The following is an 18676-nucleotide window of genomic DNA, read 5'->3' on the forward strand; positions in this document are numbered from 1 at the left end:
GAACGCAGTAAACATCAAGAACGCCTCAAATGATACAGAAAATGATGCCTTAAGCAATCATTAAAACTCATAGGTGAAATGACCGTGTGATTCAGGAACGAAAAAGGACCGGTTGTAAGCTCGCTCGGGTCCACGTTGACATTCCCAACTACTAGAAATAAGGGCACTCAAGTGTACTGCGGAGAAACGAAACTTTGGGTCCGTCCCAGCAATTACGACAGAAGACGCACGATTTGGATTTTTTTTGTTTGGGGGAAGGAGGAGTGTGTGTGGGGGGGGGGAGAGGGGCCATCTGTAGATTGTCCGCCGGTGATACCCTGCCTCCAAACACAAACATCTCGGGCAGAAAATTTGGGAGGGAACACGCCGAAGAGGAGGATCCGATCAAGTTATCAAAACATTTCGGAATGAGTTTGGACAGCGGAAAAGCGGAGCCATTCCATCGACAAATATCGACAAACGAGCGATTTCACGTAATAACGGCGTGGAGAGATGAAGACCACGCCAAATTTTCCACGTGATCTCACTCCCAAATTATTTCCTGAAAAACGAAACAGGCGTGAACATTGGAAAAGAACAAAAAAACATTTTTTCTCATTATCTTTCAAATTATTCGCATTCAAATGATCACATAGTTGAACTCTCTCACACTTGCTATGACTCTTTCCGATAAAGATCTTCAATTCTCGCTAAAAACAGAGGCGTGAGCTATTATGGGGATATAAATGTTTCATACTCCACGGAGGTCTTTATGTCATCCGTGACAAGTTGATCACGCAATGCTTCAACGAGATGCCAAGAGTAAGATCTCTAATGACCAATAATGATTGGAATGGACGCAGTTGTTCTCACTGTGAACCCGAAGGGATGTCGAGTCATCTTTATTTTATCTATAAAGCCATAAATATACATAAGTACTTGTGATCATTCGCATTAATTAGTGGTTCCACGTCGCCACGTTTTCAGCTTTGCCTCCGGGCACACATCGAAGGACCAGAAAAGGCTATTATCACGGACACGCATAACTTATCTCGAGCCATTTCCAAATGAACGTCGTTATTTATACAATGAACGTCTCCTTGACGTCCAAATTGGCGCACAAATGGGATGGGGTGGGGGCAGACAAGAGACGTCACAGCAGGCGAACTTTCCTCAGCAACACTATACACACCAACGCATCAATTTCGCATCTAAATACATACTCCCAATGTCCTACGAATGTCGACCACAGTGCACCGGCGCCAATCCCAGGGAAAGCCTTCGGATAGACTCAAATAAAATCCTCGAATAGCGAAATGACTCAGGGAAAGGAACTACACTGAATGTGTGATATTCACACGCATGTGGCTTTGGGGAGAGATCTGCCAACACGTATTCAAACCAAATTTCGAGTTGAATCACTGCGTGAGTGAATGCCGTGAAAAAATGCATTTATAGGGGTTACTCCGAGTGGTTAAGCAGAAGTACCAAGGCAAGTCAAGTGATCATTACCTCTCCGGAGATTCCGATAACTACAATAAATAATACCTACAAAAATGCAAATTGAGCTTTCAAGACGGAGAGAGGACGAATACCCCCTATACCGGAGCACAATATTCATACACTACTGCCCACAGCCAGCATGTCATGAGGGCTTCCTGGCGAGGGCCATCGAAAGATGTGACTCTGGGGGACAGCTGTGACGCAGTGAAGCGAAAGCCCGTGAGTCTCCACCCCGTGACCCAATGCACGGGAAAAGACGCGGTCGGACACTCAAGAGGGAAAACAGAAATGAAACTGTGTCATAAGAGTCGTCTCCGAAAGGAAGAAAGGAGCGGCTCGCAAAGCACACGACACATCGCCGAGGATGAGAGCAAATGCACCATCAAAAGGAGCACTTAACGACAAAACAGCAGCAGGCGGAGGGAGGGGAAATGAATGTGCGAAAAACGAAATGCACGCGCCGAGACGAACAGAAGGCCCATTTATATGTATGCCCATTATATAAATATATTTTCACGGGTTCAAATCGGAACGGAAGCATATTTTTTCCATTTACTGCAAGGCGTTAAGTACGCCGCCGCATAAGGAGATAAATTGTCATTAATTAAATGCTGTTTGCGGTCTTTCGACGTATTCCAGAGAGGAGAAGTCCCATCATCCCCGAGATAAATATCGGGGGGGGTTGGTTTTTAGGGGGAGGGGAGGAGGAAGAGCGGGAAGTTTGACCTAAATCCGCAAAGTGATAGAATGTGATCTCCCGCCAATTAAAATTGGAAATGCTCGACGGACGCCAAACCCCCCCCACCAACATCTTTTTGTTGGAGGACATCTTCCCCCCGCCCCCCCCCCCCCCCAACCCCCCGCAACCCCTTTCTCCATTCTTTCATCGGAAGAGAGCAAGCAAGCATCTGGATGGATATGCGAGTATACACACGTCTCCAAGGGACCTCTCTTTATCTCTCTCTCTCTCCAAGGGGACAGCTTAGAGAGGAGGAAAAAAAAACACTCCAGATATTATCATCTTGTACGAAAGCATGCGAAAAATATTTACGAAGATGTTACTGTTTCAGGAATCGTAGTTTTTCCATAGTTTTCTTTTTGAGGTTTTTCAAGCGTAACTTCTTGTTGAATATGTGAAGCATTCACGGTAAGACTGATAAGGGACAGTAATAAATTATTTTTCTTAATTGAACAGTTGTTTACTCATGTATATATTTCTCACGCGTGAATCGCCATATTCCGGCGCTTTTTGAGGTTTTTCAAGCGTAACTCATCCGTGAATCTGTGAAAATTTACGATAGCAATCAAAGGGAAGGGGAAGGGAGGAAGCCTAAGACGAACGGCATTATAAAGTTTATTTAAAAAAATAACTGTCGCAATCAGTGGCTTTCGTATGTTTGGCACGTGAACAGTTACCGAAGAAGAGAAGACATCATAGAGTGATAGAATAATATCACAACTATGCCTTCATTTCAGAATGGATTAGACGATTTCCAGGATACCAATGCAGTCTCATCGTGATCAAATTAGCGAAACGTTTGAGAGCTCTCGTCTATGACGACCAGGAAAATATTTTGATGCATACAAAAAAGAAGAAAAATCAGGTACTATAAAATAAATTTGAATTAGCTTTTAAGCGGGAAATGTAATCTCCATCGCTATGTTATAGGTATTATCAGGTCCAATTAAAATTTTTAGAGCCCGAATAACAAAAAATCTAAGATACACGTCGAAAAAAATTCCCTAAAAGAAGAGCAGAAGTCCATGGTTCTGCCCACTTCTAAATTAAGTTATTAAGCTCAACAAGCTGAGCTAATGGACTCTTTAACGACTTCTATTCTTGATATGATAAAGATTTATGCCACTATCGTCAGGAAAAAGGCAGTTGCGTGCGGAAGACGTCCACCGGTCCAACGGGATACCGCGAGAGGCAAAGAAAGGCGAAATGAAGGAGAAGGAGGCAGACGAAGCGGAGGAGAGAAGTTCGCTCGGGTGATACGTGGGGGGGGGGGCGCTGGCTCTCCCGGACGGATGATTTGATTAAACAAAAAACACAAGTCCACGGAAATAATAAAATTTTGCTGTTGCAATTCCAATTCCGTCAAATGCACTTTCATGAGGTGTCGAGAGCGAGTTCAAAGTCCCAGCAAATACGATGGCAGAAGAAAACACAAAGATTTTTGCAATTTTCCACACTTTAATCAAACTAGCACCGACCTAGTTGTCAGCGAATAAGAAGCACTACCTGGTTAACTGCCAAATTTCGGATTCTCCACCCACGTTTGTCGATCGTGATTGAGTTTCAAAGGCCATCCTGCTTTCGTCTTCAGGCCAAAGGTTTGTCATTATCTAGGTTAAACATTGATTCCTTGAGAATGACGGATTTTAATTAAACTCACGTCGGCGTGAGTTGATCGAATTATAGAAAATTACATAAGTTTGTGCGTTCTGCTTTCATCATGATTGACAATGCCACCAAATTAAACCCGAGTCCACTGCTAATATTCCCACAAGTGTTTTAATAAAGAAAATATATTTGATTATTCTTCATCAACAATTTTTGGTGATTATGTAATCATAACGATTCTACCTAGGCTTAAATATTTATGTAAATCCATTTTTTTACAGTTTCATACTCATACATATAGAAATTGATGAAAAATTAGAGCTGTAAGCGGAGATTCAGTGTTTAGGGCATCAAAAATCGCGTCTATTTTTCATGAAAATCTGGACTAAACATTTTTAAACGCTATGATGAGCTGCAGTTGGTATTGACGAAACGTTGAAATATCCTTTCGTTTCCGTTGTATGCCATTGTTATCGATTGGTCAGTTTTCGAAATAGAACACTTACAAGTCGCGTCTCTCGACTTTTTCCTAAGACACCGTACTCACCAGTGTAGCAGAGCGACACCAGGGTGTGCGCGTGTCGTCGGATGAGCGGGTTGCTGTCCGCCCAGGATACCCTCGTCAGGATGTGCTCCACAAAGTCGAACCCGGTGATGCCAGTGGCGTTCCACTGCAACTTGGACAACACGAGGATCTCCCAGTGCTGGAAAGAGAGACAAATGAAGAGAGAAAAGCGTTAAAAACAGGAAAAACAGCAAACTAACAAAATCCAGCGGACTAGATCCAAACCTTGAACCTCAATACATAAGTAAAAATAAACGATAGAGATAGTGAGAGGAATGGTTATCCAAATAAGCACCGCGAACTCATCACAAAACTAACGGAAATGGAAATAATTACGAAAACTCATTCTTCAACCGCTAATCACACTCACAATATTTATTTATTCTTGGTACCATTGTTCTCAAGTAAATGTGCCGTAGTTGATTTTTTGGAGATAACATGAAATTTTTCGACTAAAGAAATATTTCCAGGCAATTCGAACCGTAAAACTAATCCGATAGAAACAATTAGAAACTGAATTTTTTCATCCAACCAGGCAAAAAAACCAGTCCACTCTTTCGAGGGAAAGTATTGCGCTTTAAAAAACACCGCTGCAAATCATTAATAAAAGCGGGTACTGAGGGGGAGTTACAACGAAGTAAATGATATAAAAATCGTCTCCTTGAAATAAATCATAAATATGCTAAATTTAAAGGTTATCAGTAAAATGGTGTCTAAGTCACAAACGTCCATCTGTTAGAGTTAAAAGAAAATGAAAGTGGAAAGGTGTTTTCACTTACGGAAGATTGGCAAAAAATGCTTCGGGCGAAGACAAAAAATTATTGGCCCATCAATGATAGTATAACAGCCTCCTGTGTCACATCCCTCAAAGTAAGACCGCGTTCTTCCATATTTGAAAGTATAATATCCCTTAAAATAAAAAAAAACTGTCGGCAAACTAATCGATATGTCGAATACGCAGCGAAACGTCCGCATGGAATATCTCCCAGCAGATGTCGCGATCCTCTCTGAAGTGTCACTTTCGACTCTCCGAATAATTGTTGGTTTCCGTGTGATCCAACGCTACTTAATGATGGGATTGTAACTTCACCATGAATATATGGTACATAAGTAAATAACTTTAGATATACTATTATAAAAATAACTATCACAACTCAATATATTATATAAATAAATAAATAACTAAAAAATCAAAAAATTGTAACAAAGTAAACACCTATTGAAATTCCTTTGAATTTTCTAAGACTAATAATGAATATCACGTATCAAATATATGAATATCAAATATCAATATATTTTTATTCTAAAGCGTAAACGAATATATGAAATATTGCTGGTAAAATTTTACATAGTACCTGAATGTAATTTTCTCCAAGCATGCAATATTATATGTGCATGCATCGAAAAAGAAATTTGAAGCATTTCTGCGAATGTATTATTGGCCCGTCTTGCATCGACCTCCATTTCAGACTTGAAGATGCCGTCGGTGTATCCGGCGAAACTATCGTCACCAGACATCAAACGATGCGGTGGAAACCCGGAAACAACGATATCAAAATCATACATGTCGAATAAAGAATAGGTATAAATTCAATGATGCAAAACATTTTCAATCGGGCGTTCGATTAGGAAGGCCATCCGGAGCGGAGCACAAGGCGAATTAGAGCAGGTGCTCGCCACGATGAGTGAACACCCAATAGCAATCGGGAAAAACGGGTCCACGGATTAACACCTCGTCTAATGCAAAGGACCTTAATTGGCTCTCACTCCGAGAAATGAAGCCACCACGCGATATCACGAACTATTCACTCAAATGATTATTATTAAAATAATAATCTAAGCGGGCCAATCGATTAAGCACCTGGCTATGATCATTAATTTTAAATAATCATCGATATTTCAAAATTCATATTTATATTTGCCGCATCAGAGTAGGTGAATAATAGTCTCGCAATATCCAGACGACATCTTTTGTTTGCTATTTACAACACGTTCCCTTGGAGTCAATGCAACCAACTGCTTATGAGAAAGAATAAAAGGCATTGGCCATCCAAAAGGTATATCGGCCACCACAATTCCTACCGCCTCCCGAGCGAACCATTAATTAATATATTTTTTTTTTAATTTTTATTTATCATTTTTAATGGACATAAAAGCGAGACGGGGATGGCCCAAAAATGGATAGGAACAAGGTGTGAAGTTTTGGACATCTTTAGGGTCGCATCCGCATGGTATACCATTTCTCCACACCGGCACTCAAACCATGACAAGATGACGGGTGATTTATTAAATATGCCCCTTTTAATTTTATTATACTCCTCGACCCTCTATGTCTCTAGTAATGAGATGCTAATCGTCCTCGGATGCGCGCCTGCCGTGGACCTGTCTTTGGCAGGAGAAGGAGGAGGAGAGATGAAGGAGAATTTGGCAGCGAGGACCCAAGATCAGATAAAGCCAGCTGCTAATTCACCCAACACACACACAAGCCCTCCCTCCTCCCAGCCACAGAGCTTTCTAAAGATGGTGTTAGAGCATAAAAGTGGAGCCGCCAGGAGCCTGTTTATCGATGCGGTCGCCATAGTGATCTAACGCGATTGTTGCTTTCCCTGAAGCGTGCGCATCAGCCCTTTCTAACCCAGTGTCGAGGAGAAGAGCGCGTAGTAAAAGGGCCGATAACCAAAGTTAACTTGATGACGCAATGACAATGATACAATTTTCAAAGGAGAAGACATCTATCGGCCATCGCCGAGTTAAATAAATGAGCATCGAATTTCCAATAGTCCCCATGGTACCCAAGTCATTAAATCGGTGATGACCGCTAGATGTCTCCTACGTTGAAGGTAATTCGTAAATTGTGATATGAGATAGACTTCCTACTTCACCAACTGATCTCGTAAGCGAGTTAACTTGGTTGTCGGCACAATCGAAAACGGCCTCCGTTTCCTGTATGTTTGCACGTTAAAAATCCTCGATTTTTCGGTAATCCGTGGATGAAAAAATATATGTGCACATTTTGATTTAGCATCCAACTAAATTTCTTCGAGTATGTATTGAAAAGCGAGAGAAAACATTGAATTTCGTATCGAATAATTATCATTAGAGCCTGCGCATTTGTGCTTCATCTGAGGTAGAACAATATGTCGGACGCCCGATTTCACCTGCCAACAATAGGTGGTATAGTAAATGTCGTCTCCAGGAACCTCTACATCCTTCCACACACATCCCAGTGTCCGAACACATAACAATCGATTCTTCCGGATAAAAGAGATAAAAAGTCTCGAAATGGGGAAAAGGTTTCTCTTCCTGTCTTCGTGCAGTGTCTCCAGTCGCTTCGAACGAACTCCCCTCCCCCCCTCCCCCTTGCTGTTCCCTCACACAGAATCCGTAAATATTGAGGGAGAATGAAGAGGCTTGGCCAAGCCGCACTCACAAAAAGGCCTCCCCGTCGAGGAAAATAAAAGCTTTGGAGGCACAATTTGTCATCCCTCGGCTCCTCGAGCGCTAGAAAGGAAATATTTCTTTTTTTAGAGGACCATAAAAAATATAAAATGCGTCATTTTATATTCGCATGCGAAGATGCTTGTAGATGGAGAATTTCGCCATCTCCATTTATATTCCATCGCACAGTGTCAACGTCTCCGCAACGAAGTGAGCATAAATAACACCTAGAATTACATAGCAACCGGGTGATAATGGGCCTCCCAAGTAGAATACGCTTTATGTTTTTTCCTAAGCATCGTCGCCATTTCCCTAAAATCGTTGTAATAGGTGGAATTCCAACAAAATAAATGGGCAACTACGTGAAAGATAAGCCGTTTGCCTAGGCTTCAAATTTATTGCTTAAAAAATAAATTGGTTGTCAAGGGGATTTCGCAGCGACCGACGAACACTCGTCACGATAAAAGGCGATGTCATTTGTTTTTATTGCATCCGTTTCCCTCAACGCACCGCGAGTTGCTCCAAGCGAATTATCGCCAAATTTAGGTTTTTTTGAAATGAGATTTTAAAAACTTCTTTCCTACAGCCAAGGTGCGAAATAAAGTCTAGGCTACCTACGAAAAACAATTCTCGAAGGGAAAGAAACTGCAAAAATAGCACCCACTAAAATAACTCCACCTACAGGACAAAAAATTGTTAACGTCGCTTACTTCTCCACCCAATCGCGATGAAAAATCGGTGACCTTACTAATTTTGCAGAAAAGTTGACAACGTCACAGACTCCTGTCGCACGGGTCACCACGTCTCAGCCACTCCTGGGCCTCACTCGCCCATAAGAATGTCCGCAGCACGAACTCTGTGGTTCGAGTAAACTTCCACTGACTGTAATATTATGCTATAGGTCCAATTAAAGGGTTTATTATTTAAATATTATCAATGTGTGACATATCTTGAAACATTGCCCTTGCATAATCCCCTTATAAAACCTTGCGATGTTGAACTCAAATTAACGTTGGACCAGGCCTTTAGAGCCAGTCTCGACGTTGGACCGCAAAGGGTTAAATAAATGTACAAAAGTGCTTTCCCTAAGGGATGGAGGTTCTCTCATGCAAAGCATATAAGATGACAAGGAAGAACATCAAACTGCAGCAATTTTGGATACTTCCCACGGAAAATTAGTGCATTTACTCTTTTCACCGCCCTCTGAAAGATTAGTCTATATTTCAGATGACGACACAGATTTAGCCATGCACGATAATTGCCTGAAGTTCAATAAGTGACCGATTAAAGCTCGGCGCGCGAGTATCTTCCATTCGGAAATACAGAATAGCCGCCTGAGGAGAAATCGATTGATGGAGGCGACTCATTCTCAAAAGATACTCACTAAGTGAGCCGATTATAACCCTTCCAACGAGGCAGAGCCGTAGTAGAGAGACATGTGACTCGAGGCTGATGGTTAAATGTGGACAAAGGGAGTCCTTATGAGAGTGACCATAACGCTAAGAAAACTGTCCGGTGAACGAATCATCACATACACGGCAGGTCCACAGTCATGGCGAGGTTTTATCGCATCTCTCAAAACAGGTCACACGGAAAATAATGATTAAAATAAATAGTGCCGAAAAGGATTCACAAAAAGAAAATGGATGTTTTGGGGGCCTTTATAAGTCAGCGGGGAACAAGGGACTTCGGTTAATAGAACTCTTTTCTTAGAATAAGCTTACTACGCATCAAAAATGACTAATTCATTCAAGAAATCTTTTCATGACGACGCCATAAAGATATAATTCATACCTCAATTAATTACGCTCTTGGCGGATATTGTATAAGAAAAATAAACAGACTTACCTCAAGCCAGGGTCCTGGTCACATTAACTGGTGGAGAAAATTATTAACGATGAGGAAACCACACCTGCTGGCCAGAGGTTGTCAACATTGACACACATAACATTGGTACTCATCATATGAAATGAGTGAGCCTCGAAAGAACACGAGCCCATTGGAGGAAATATACCGCAAAGCTGTCGTAATCTACTCAACTTATTCGAGCTAAGGATTGCTCTTAACATAAAGTTGAAAACATTTTCGTGTATCTTTCTGATCTAATTTCTTTCAGTCGCACTCTCTCTCTCTCTCTCTCTCTGTTTATATTCCCTCAGCACATGACCGTCCGCTTTTCTTTGAACCCTCGTTTGGCAGTTGGCTCAACCCCTTTGTGCGAGAAAATAGATATGGCAGAACCTCAATGACTCAAGGATTATGACCAAGGGGTCAGATGCAACGATATACGGCGGACGGCACGCGTCCAAATGTGTACCTGGGAGATGAGGAGGGGGCAGCGGGGATCGAACGGGAGCCCTTTGAATGGGAGGTGGATGCGAGGCGGCTGGAGTCCGCCCGCATGTAACTCGACACATGCACCGGTGAGTGAGTGGGACACAGGCCAAAATGGAAAACGAAGCGAGCGCAAACAATAAAAGGTTGAAGGCATCAGTTGATAAAAGTTGAAGGCACTGTTGACGAGATGCCGGAGAGGTAGACGACAAAGGTGAGAATAGCAGTATATTGTTGTATTGCCAAGGGTATTGCTGCATGGGCGTACCCAGCGAGGGGCAGGAGTGGACAGCTGCCCCCCTAGAAACAAAACTGGCAAATGTCTTTAAGGAAAACAATATTTTTTCAGGTAAATAATTTTTAAAAACCAATAAATAGCTGTTACAGTTTGCTAAAAATGTTGATTTCCTTCACCTTTTCCATCTTACCTACAACTTGAACAACCATGGCATGCCCCCTCCCCCTAGTTTTGATCCTGGGTACGCCCTTGTATTGTTGAGGAGAGGGGCGGAGATTTTTTGTTATTGCGCATATTTGCAAATAATGCCCCTACCCATCTCGTCATTCCTGGCTAGAAATAGTTCCCAGGGAATAGAAGTAGGACAAATCATGTGGAAAATGAGGGTGTGGTCATTCGAACGTTAGCATATAAATTCTCCAAATATTTTCGAAAAGTATAATCTGTTTTTAAAATTTATCCTACGAAGTATTCACATCTACGCGGGAGATAACAATTACTAAGTTCAAAGGCACGCGGCTACATCATGTGCTTCGATGGAGAGCAACTGTGGATATCCTTAGCAAGATGGCCAGATGCGCAATTTCTCGATCGGTTTCACTCGGGTCGTCAGCATTCAGAGGTTCAGAGTTCAGTGATGGGGTGATATGCGGGAAAGGGGATGCAATGAAAGATGGAGACGAGAGTAAGATATGTCCCCGGGAGAGAGAGGGGGTAGTGGAGGGGGAGGGGGTTGGTGGCAGGTGCGACGAAGAAGAAGAAGATACGGGACACGAGGCAAATGAATTGGGGAAAAAGAGAGAGAGGGAGAAAAAAACGAGGGAAGTGAGAGGCGGCGATCCGTAGACACGAAGAACAAGCGACACTCACCCCTAATTCACCCCGCTGGAGTCCGGGGGGGGGGGTGGGAGGTTTGTTTTCTTCTTTTTAAGGGTAGAACAGCGGATGGAGTAAGGGGTGTGTTTTTCCGAGGTGGGAAGGTTGCGAGATGGAATAGGACGAATGCATATAAGCACAAGGTGAGGCTTTAGGCCCTCAATGGCGACTGCCCGCGACACTTCCCCTTCAGGAGACAACCGTAGCCAGGGGCCACTTGCCCTATGGCTTTCTCTCAACTACTAAATTTTGTGGGTTGATATCAGGGTTTCAGTTTCTAATTTTCCCAAAATGGGATAATACTGAGCACCATTGCTAGAGCCCTGAAAATTAAAATTTTTAGATAAATTCATGCGAATTTTGTAAAAAAAAACAAACGCATACGAATAAAGCTGAGGCCGTTCCGTTAATCACCAGAGACACTGTAAATTTCAGGTTCAAAATTCTTGTATTCGTGGGTTATTGTAAGGTTTTGCGATGCTTGGGGATTGACAACAAAATAAACCCACCAAAGCCCTCCCATGGAGAAAATTTCTAGTTAAAAAATTGCCAGTATGTCAGGATGTGCACGTGGTTTTCCGAGAGTTGAGGAGGGGGAGGGGAATAGTGGTGCCATCTCTTGAGCGGTAGAAGTAGTAGTAGTGGTCATTGTTGAGTGGACACATCTGTTGTCTTCGTCGCCAAGACAAGTTTCGGCCGAGTGGCTTTCACGACACGCTTCGAGGATTTAGACCAATGAGAAACTTCCACTTGGAAGCATTGCGACGCATTTTAAACATGGGAAAGGATGACATGTGGCCCGATAATTCGTGTGGCTTGAAATTTAAAAATATATAGCAGGCATCCTTCGAAAACCCTCTCCTGCTCTTACCTCTAACCTCCGAAACTTCACGGCCAGAAGGTGTGGTGGATTTTAACTCGTCTTTTAAATGGAAGGTATAAACAAAAAATCTTATCCTTTGGATAGGGTTTGATGGTTTTTACGGTACCCATTCATAAAAAGAGCGTCTCTTTATTGCAGAAAAAAGAGAGCATCTACAAGATGTATAACACTTATTTCATCTCAACTTAAAATCATTTTTCGTTCATCATCACATAAAAACTACTCATTTTGCTCTCGCATGAAACGCAATGAACCACAAGAAAGTTCCGTGATGATTTTCTCCGCTTCACTCTGGAAGATTTTTCACCATTTTTTCCCTTCTTAATGCACAGTCAATGAATGCGAAGGTAATAATAAATGCTGCCATAAATAAATATGGCATAACTAAACTAGGGATTTCTTCGACGGGGCATAGCTGGAGAGAGAAAGAGAGAAGATTCCAGAAAAAGACAGCTCACAACGACTCACTGAATTTCTCGCGGAAAAAAACGCACACTTTTTCTCTAATTGAGATAAAAATAGTGCCGCGGGAAGTATTTTGGGCGCGTTCTTTTGCTGAGTCTCCTCGTGTTCCTCGTGTTGCTAATTGACTGCGGGGTCGAGTAATCCGTCCTCCGGAGAAAGTGAAGATCCCACCAACATGGGGAACACTTGAATTGAGGAATTTCCTCAAATGTGACGAGCAGACGGAAAGATTGACCCAACAGGTTATCCACTGCTCCTCTGAGGTCAAAAGGCACGTACCAGCATGATGTCACGCTTCGTATTACGTGCCCGACATCTATTTTTAAAAACTGCCAGACCATATCGTGCAGCTAGTAAACACTCTGAGGCGATACTGTTTGACGCTGGTATTTTTCACAGCACAACTTTTAATAGGATGGTTTCCAATTATTTTCTATGGCCTAAATCGAAATTTAATTACTCCTGGAGTTCGCATGTCATACTTTTAGATTTTTAAATGACGATATCTATTTTTCGCGATTAAATTCTGCTAGCAGGTAGCAGAGTACCCTGCTAGCAGGTAGCGCTTGGCTTAAATAAGGATTATTAATACCCTATCAAACGAAGAAAACTTTCCGACCATAGGCAGTTTTAAAAGGCGATTATTAAGAGATGTTTCCCTGAGCTCTGTGACTCATGCATGCATTGGTAATCTCAGACGATGTAAAACTCCTATCTACTCGTATAGCATCTAGGTCCCTGTGACGTCATGTGGAATGGCATCGCATGGGCGCCAACCTGGCCTTTTTCAAAAGAGGTTAAAATTGACCATTAACATTCATCTTAACTGGGATTTCTAAAACCAAATAATTTGTATATGTATAATGAATACTCTAATGGTGGGTAACGAATCGCAATCAATGCCGCTCTTCTTCTTTGATGAAGGAAACGACCCCATTGCCCAACAGCGACACAAGTGAAACACGCGGAGTGAGTGTTTTCCCTCACAAGTTGCACGTGGTTGTCGAGGCCGTCTCCATTCATGAAGTCCGACTCTCGCGTACGTCTCACTCGACATGAGCGGATCAATTTCCCCTCTCCCTTTAATACCTCGGATGCGGCGTCTCATTGATTGAACCGTTCATTCGGCCAAAGTACCCTTGACTGCGTTCCGAAGAGGATACGGTGTTGCCAAATTATCCTCTTCGATTCGTCCTTGCCGAAATATTCTCATGTAACGCAACGAGATCGAGTATTGAAGTAATATTTACGTCATCACCTAATTACTTGACGCGCCGAAGGCGCCATACAGCTGTACCGATGAACCACATTCAGCTTAACCAGCCAGTTCACAATAGAATAATTATTTTGCGCCAATGAATGTGTTGTGTGTGTAGTGTTGTGTTTGTGTGAACCGAAACTTACATCTAATACAATTTTATTTGGCATGACTTAACTATAATTTGAGTATTTATTTTTTAGTTATTTTTAATATTGTTAATTTTTCAATACTTGCTTTTTTTTAGTATTATATTTTTTGATTGATATTTAGTATTATGTTCTTTTTTTATTTTGTAGAATTTTTTTATTTTTTTTTTTCCTTATGAAATTAATCTTTTTTTTATTTATGCACTGCATATATGTACTAACATTTACATGCGCGAGTCAAAAATCGAGACGTAAACTACGCAAATAGATGACCCGGAGGACAGCCCGAGAAGAATCTCTGTGGCTAGTCCGCCGGGAAAGGTTATTATCGGAGCGTTTACGAGGGAGCATGAACAGATATTGACATTCTCTGCTGTGAAAAGGCCTTCGAATGCTGAGACGGAGAGGGTTTAAAAATATGGTACTCTAGAATATGTTTAGTGCGAGTAGTCCACAGCCCTTCCATTACACAAGCGTGTATTTATACACGTGAATTAAATTTGATGGTGGCAGAGGGCATCCCTTTGACCCCGCTCTTCGCGTGGGAGGGGAGGACTCCGGCGGCTGACCCAAGAGACTGCGTCCACTTGAGATGACCGGGGGGGCGGTTGTCTGCCTTTGTGACGTCATTTCCCCCGCACACGCTCCTCGGAATCACTCCAAGTTTCTCACGGCCTCGCACGCAACGCATCACGCACATCACAACCACGCACGGATGACGATGTTAGCACGCATTCCCACATTCCCAAACTCGACTTTAGACTACCCTGCCTCCTCTATTGAATTTGAGAATAGCAGCTCAATGCAGGCACTCCCCACTTCATCCCTCTGATTATTCTGCCCACAATCTCTCAATGCCAAGTACCTACTCATTACCATTGCTTATCCTTTCCTCCCTTATAAAGAAGTAACAGCGTTTTTAGTTCTTCTCTTTCAAAATGTTCATCGTTGTATTCCTATCCACCAGTCTTTTTTTGTTTTTAAGTATTTTAGTTTTAAGTTTCATGAAATATATATATATAATTTAAGTTTTTAAGTATTAACTTTGTACAACGTAATGTACTTATCTTTTCTTTGTAAGTAACATAATGTGCTTATCTTATCTTTTATTGTATCTTTGTAATCTTATCTTTTATGTAAAACTTATCTTATCTTTCAACTAGAAAATATTTCTCATTATTTTCTCTCTTCAAAGATAGGTATAGATAACCTGGAATTTGTATCTTGAATTCAAAAAACAAAAAACTCACAATATACTTGGGTGCAAGGAACTCTTGGGTGCATTGCTGCATGTTGGTGATTGGTCACCCCCTGCCAAACACCCTTGTGGTGGCTCGCAGGGTATCATGTAGGTGTAGAACGATGAGCACAAATGCATTACGCGGGTGTACGGGACAGGCCCTAGCCCCACCCAGAACCACAGCCAGGATTCCCGTCCCTGGTTGGAATCCGCATTAGCAGAAAATCACTCTCGATCACATTCATGAAAATATTATGGTCACTCCTTTTTATGGTTCGCACCAAAAAGGAAGCAAGAAGTGCTATGCGCGCGCGGCAGAAGTATGTTTGTGTCACGTTATCAGCGGAATGTGTGTCTGCAACAGTCCCGATGGGTCCACTTCATTTTTTTTTAAACTCTCGTGCCTCGGCCAATGAATGAGTGAGTGTAGGATGACTCAACCGTGCGAAGGTCAAGCGGCCCCAAGAATTCCTTTAACCCCGATCTAAACCTCCTCCTCGCGCTCTCCGAGTGGGCGGGTGGAGTCGACGAGGTCTGTCTGACGCAAAGCGCGGATTGGGAAGGGGTTGCGAATATTGTGAGGTTGTGTTCTGGGGCGTGGGAGTCCTTCCAATGGAATGAGAGAAGAATGGAATGGATGGATGAATGAATGGGGATTTGGACAAATATTCAATCGACTGCTCTCGAGATAATCTCCCCTTAAAGATGAGGACAACTCCAACCATCTCGATCGCACGTATTTTCAATGCCTATTTTGGTGACGAAGCGTTACCCCTTTGAAACTCATGCTACTCACTTTGCAATTTTAAACAACATACGGAAGATACCCTTTTCAATGATCACCTACATCTCAAGCACAGACTTTTCCCCCCTGAAAAGTACTAAGGGCTTTATTTTCACAAAAAAATGGAATAGGGTACGTTAGAAAAATATCCATTCCCGAGTGGGAACAAATCACTGAAAATTGGAAGACTTTCTCTCCAAGTTTATCGCTTAAGTCATGAACGAATGCGGAGACATTGCTTACATTCACCAGTGCATAAACCGAACGAGCTCCTCCATTTTCATTTTCATTCATGAGAACAAATTGTAGTTGTTCGTCCCAAAAATATTCTTGCGCGGAATCTTCTTCGAGTTTGGCATGCTGCCATTGGGTCAGAGATCCTTACATGTAATATTTGTTATCACATTGAAACTTTCGACATCGGTCGAGATCGAGCATTAAAAAACAAAACCCACGTATCGATGTGCTGACGCTGATAACAGGGAATACGATGATCACAGAACGTATGTCACGTCCTCTCCACTGCACAGACGATTGAGTCCACAAAGGACTCGATTCGGGAAGGACTGAAGAACATGGCTGTGTGTGCGAGGGCATGACGGGCGGTGCCTTAGAAATCTCTCGGCCCTGTCTTCCCTTCCTCCCAATGCCTTATATCCTGTCCCCGCCACTTACTTCCCCACGGACCCTTTGTTAAATGGATTCCATTAGGGATCCCATCGCCACGGAACAAATGAAGACCCTTACTCAACCTATCAATCGGAGACCAATCATTAAGTTTCTCTCTCAAAAAACAACATATCCACATTCTCCCTCCCTGGCTCCATCGATGAAATTGCGGTTAGGTCACGGAAACGGTTTTACTCGAAGGAAAAAAGAAAGAGAAGTGCTCCGCGCTCTTTCGAAGCGCATAACTCAATCAGAACTTACGCTATCTTAGCACCGAAAAATTCTCAGTAAAAATAGGAGAAGTACTGGGTTCTTCCGCTGCCTCGAACATTATAACAATGACATCACAGTTTCCTCAAGACGTATGATTTATGTATTTCATACATTTACGGGGAAATGCTGAAAAAAAGGATTTATTTTGTCGTTTTCTAGCACTTTTCATCGATAAAATCAGCATCCCGTAAATGAGGCCTTGATAAAAGTCTCCAAAAGGCACCTAATTCTTCTTTTTTTAAATCGTTCATGTGTTTGCAATTTTTTTATTATTATGGAATAAATATCGCATATTCCGGCGTATAAGAATATTGAGCTATTTCTATTGACCCCCCATTTTTCCAATTAAAGTATAGATTTTGGGCTATTCTCACAGAGAAAATCATTCAAATTTTACTTTTTTATGCTCCAAACATGCCACATCGTCATAAAACTCCCGAGCCATTAAAAATCGGGAAACCTAGAATACGATGATTTCTCTTCCTTAATTGTAAAACCCAATCCTAGTTTATTCATAGGATAGGTTTAACGGTTCTTGCTGATTCAAACCAGCGGAGAAAGTGTGAGAAATGTATAAATAATAATTTCAAAATGCAAACAAAGTATTCACACGAGGACATCGCCACTAACAAAAAAAGACAAAACGAGATCGCTTAGTTTGGAGGGGAGGTGGCTCTGAGAAGGCAGCGGGGGGGGAGGGTTGGAGAGTGGATGGATAATAATAATAATATTTATTAATTTTTATTCGGGCGAGGTTGAGACTAACAAGTCCCCTCTTCCACCTAACCCCTCGATAGCGTCAATGCAAACATATCAAAAAATGGTATTTAAACCTTTTCAATACAAAATGTATACAATATACACTATTATTGAAATGTCAAAGAAGATTAACAAGTATGTGTGAAAATTTTGTGCAAAAAAATATTTCTGTTTGTGGGAAAAAACATGAGGATAAGGGTGTAATATCGTTCAGCGAAAAAACCCACTGCAGGAAAACGCCCACACAAGAAGGGGGGCGTGAAAAACCTGCGAAAACCTACCGAGTGAAAGCTAATGCCATGTAAAATAAAACATAGATAATGAGGTACAAAGTATACACAAATATTACAGATGCAATTAAGAGGATATGGAAGAGACGACAAAAAATAAAAGAGAGCGGAGAGGGTAGTGGCCACCTCCCACCCCTCCCCTGGGACGGCCGCCCACTTCCTTCCTTCCTTCCGACAAATTCCCCAAGCACCCCCCGCCACCCACCCCCAAACAACAAGAACAGTTCCTCGCTCCGATGCACCCACTTCCTAAACTTCCCCTATTTCCTCCACCCTCACGACAAGGCCTTCTGCCGCGGAGAAAAGCCAAGCGGGGAGGGAAGAACATAAGGTGACTCCGCTATCTATCGATGCATCCGCCCTCTGGAAAATTGTTAATTCGCCTCACACAACGCACCACACTGCACTAACACCACTCGCTGCCTTCGCCTCGAACGCCACTCTCACTCCCACTGGAAGTGGCCACCACCGGAACTAACTGGAGGAGGCGTTTTTACCTTCCCCCTCGATCGAGTGTGGGTGGTGGGCCGCGAATATATTGCTGTTATTTCACCACGATCATTCCCCTCGGTCGCACTATACACACGATGACCACCGCGCATTTAAATGGGTTCACAAAAGTCGCC

General features: G+C 42.4%; 1 protein-coding gene and 1 long non-coding RNA gene across 2 annotated transcripts in view; one reads left to right on the plus strand and one right to left on the minus strand.

Moving 5' to 3' along the window:
• LOC124161864 (G1/S-specific cyclin-D2-like) overlaps nucleotides 1-18676 on the minus strand; it is a 111608-nt gene that overhangs the window by 73131 nt on the left and 19801 nt on the right. The window contains exon 3 of the mRNA XM_046538089.1: nucleotides 4377-4533. Within this exon, the coding sequence (XP_046394045.1) occupies nucleotides 4377-4533 (157 nt within the window). The remainder of the gene's footprint in view (nucleotides 1-4376; nucleotides 4534-18676) is intronic.
• The window catches only part of LOC124161866, a 115931-nt gene that overhangs the window by 44528 nt on the left and 52727 nt on the right, over nucleotides 1-18676 (plus strand). The gene's annotated exons all lie outside the window — the stretch shown is intronic.

This window comes from Ischnura elegans, chromosome 7 (genome assembly GCF_921293095.1).
Source record: "Ischnura elegans chromosome 7, ioIscEleg1.1, whole genome shotgun sequence".
Classification (NCBI taxonomy): domain Eukaryota; kingdom Metazoa; phylum Arthropoda; class Insecta; order Odonata; family Coenagrionidae; genus Ischnura; species Ischnura elegans.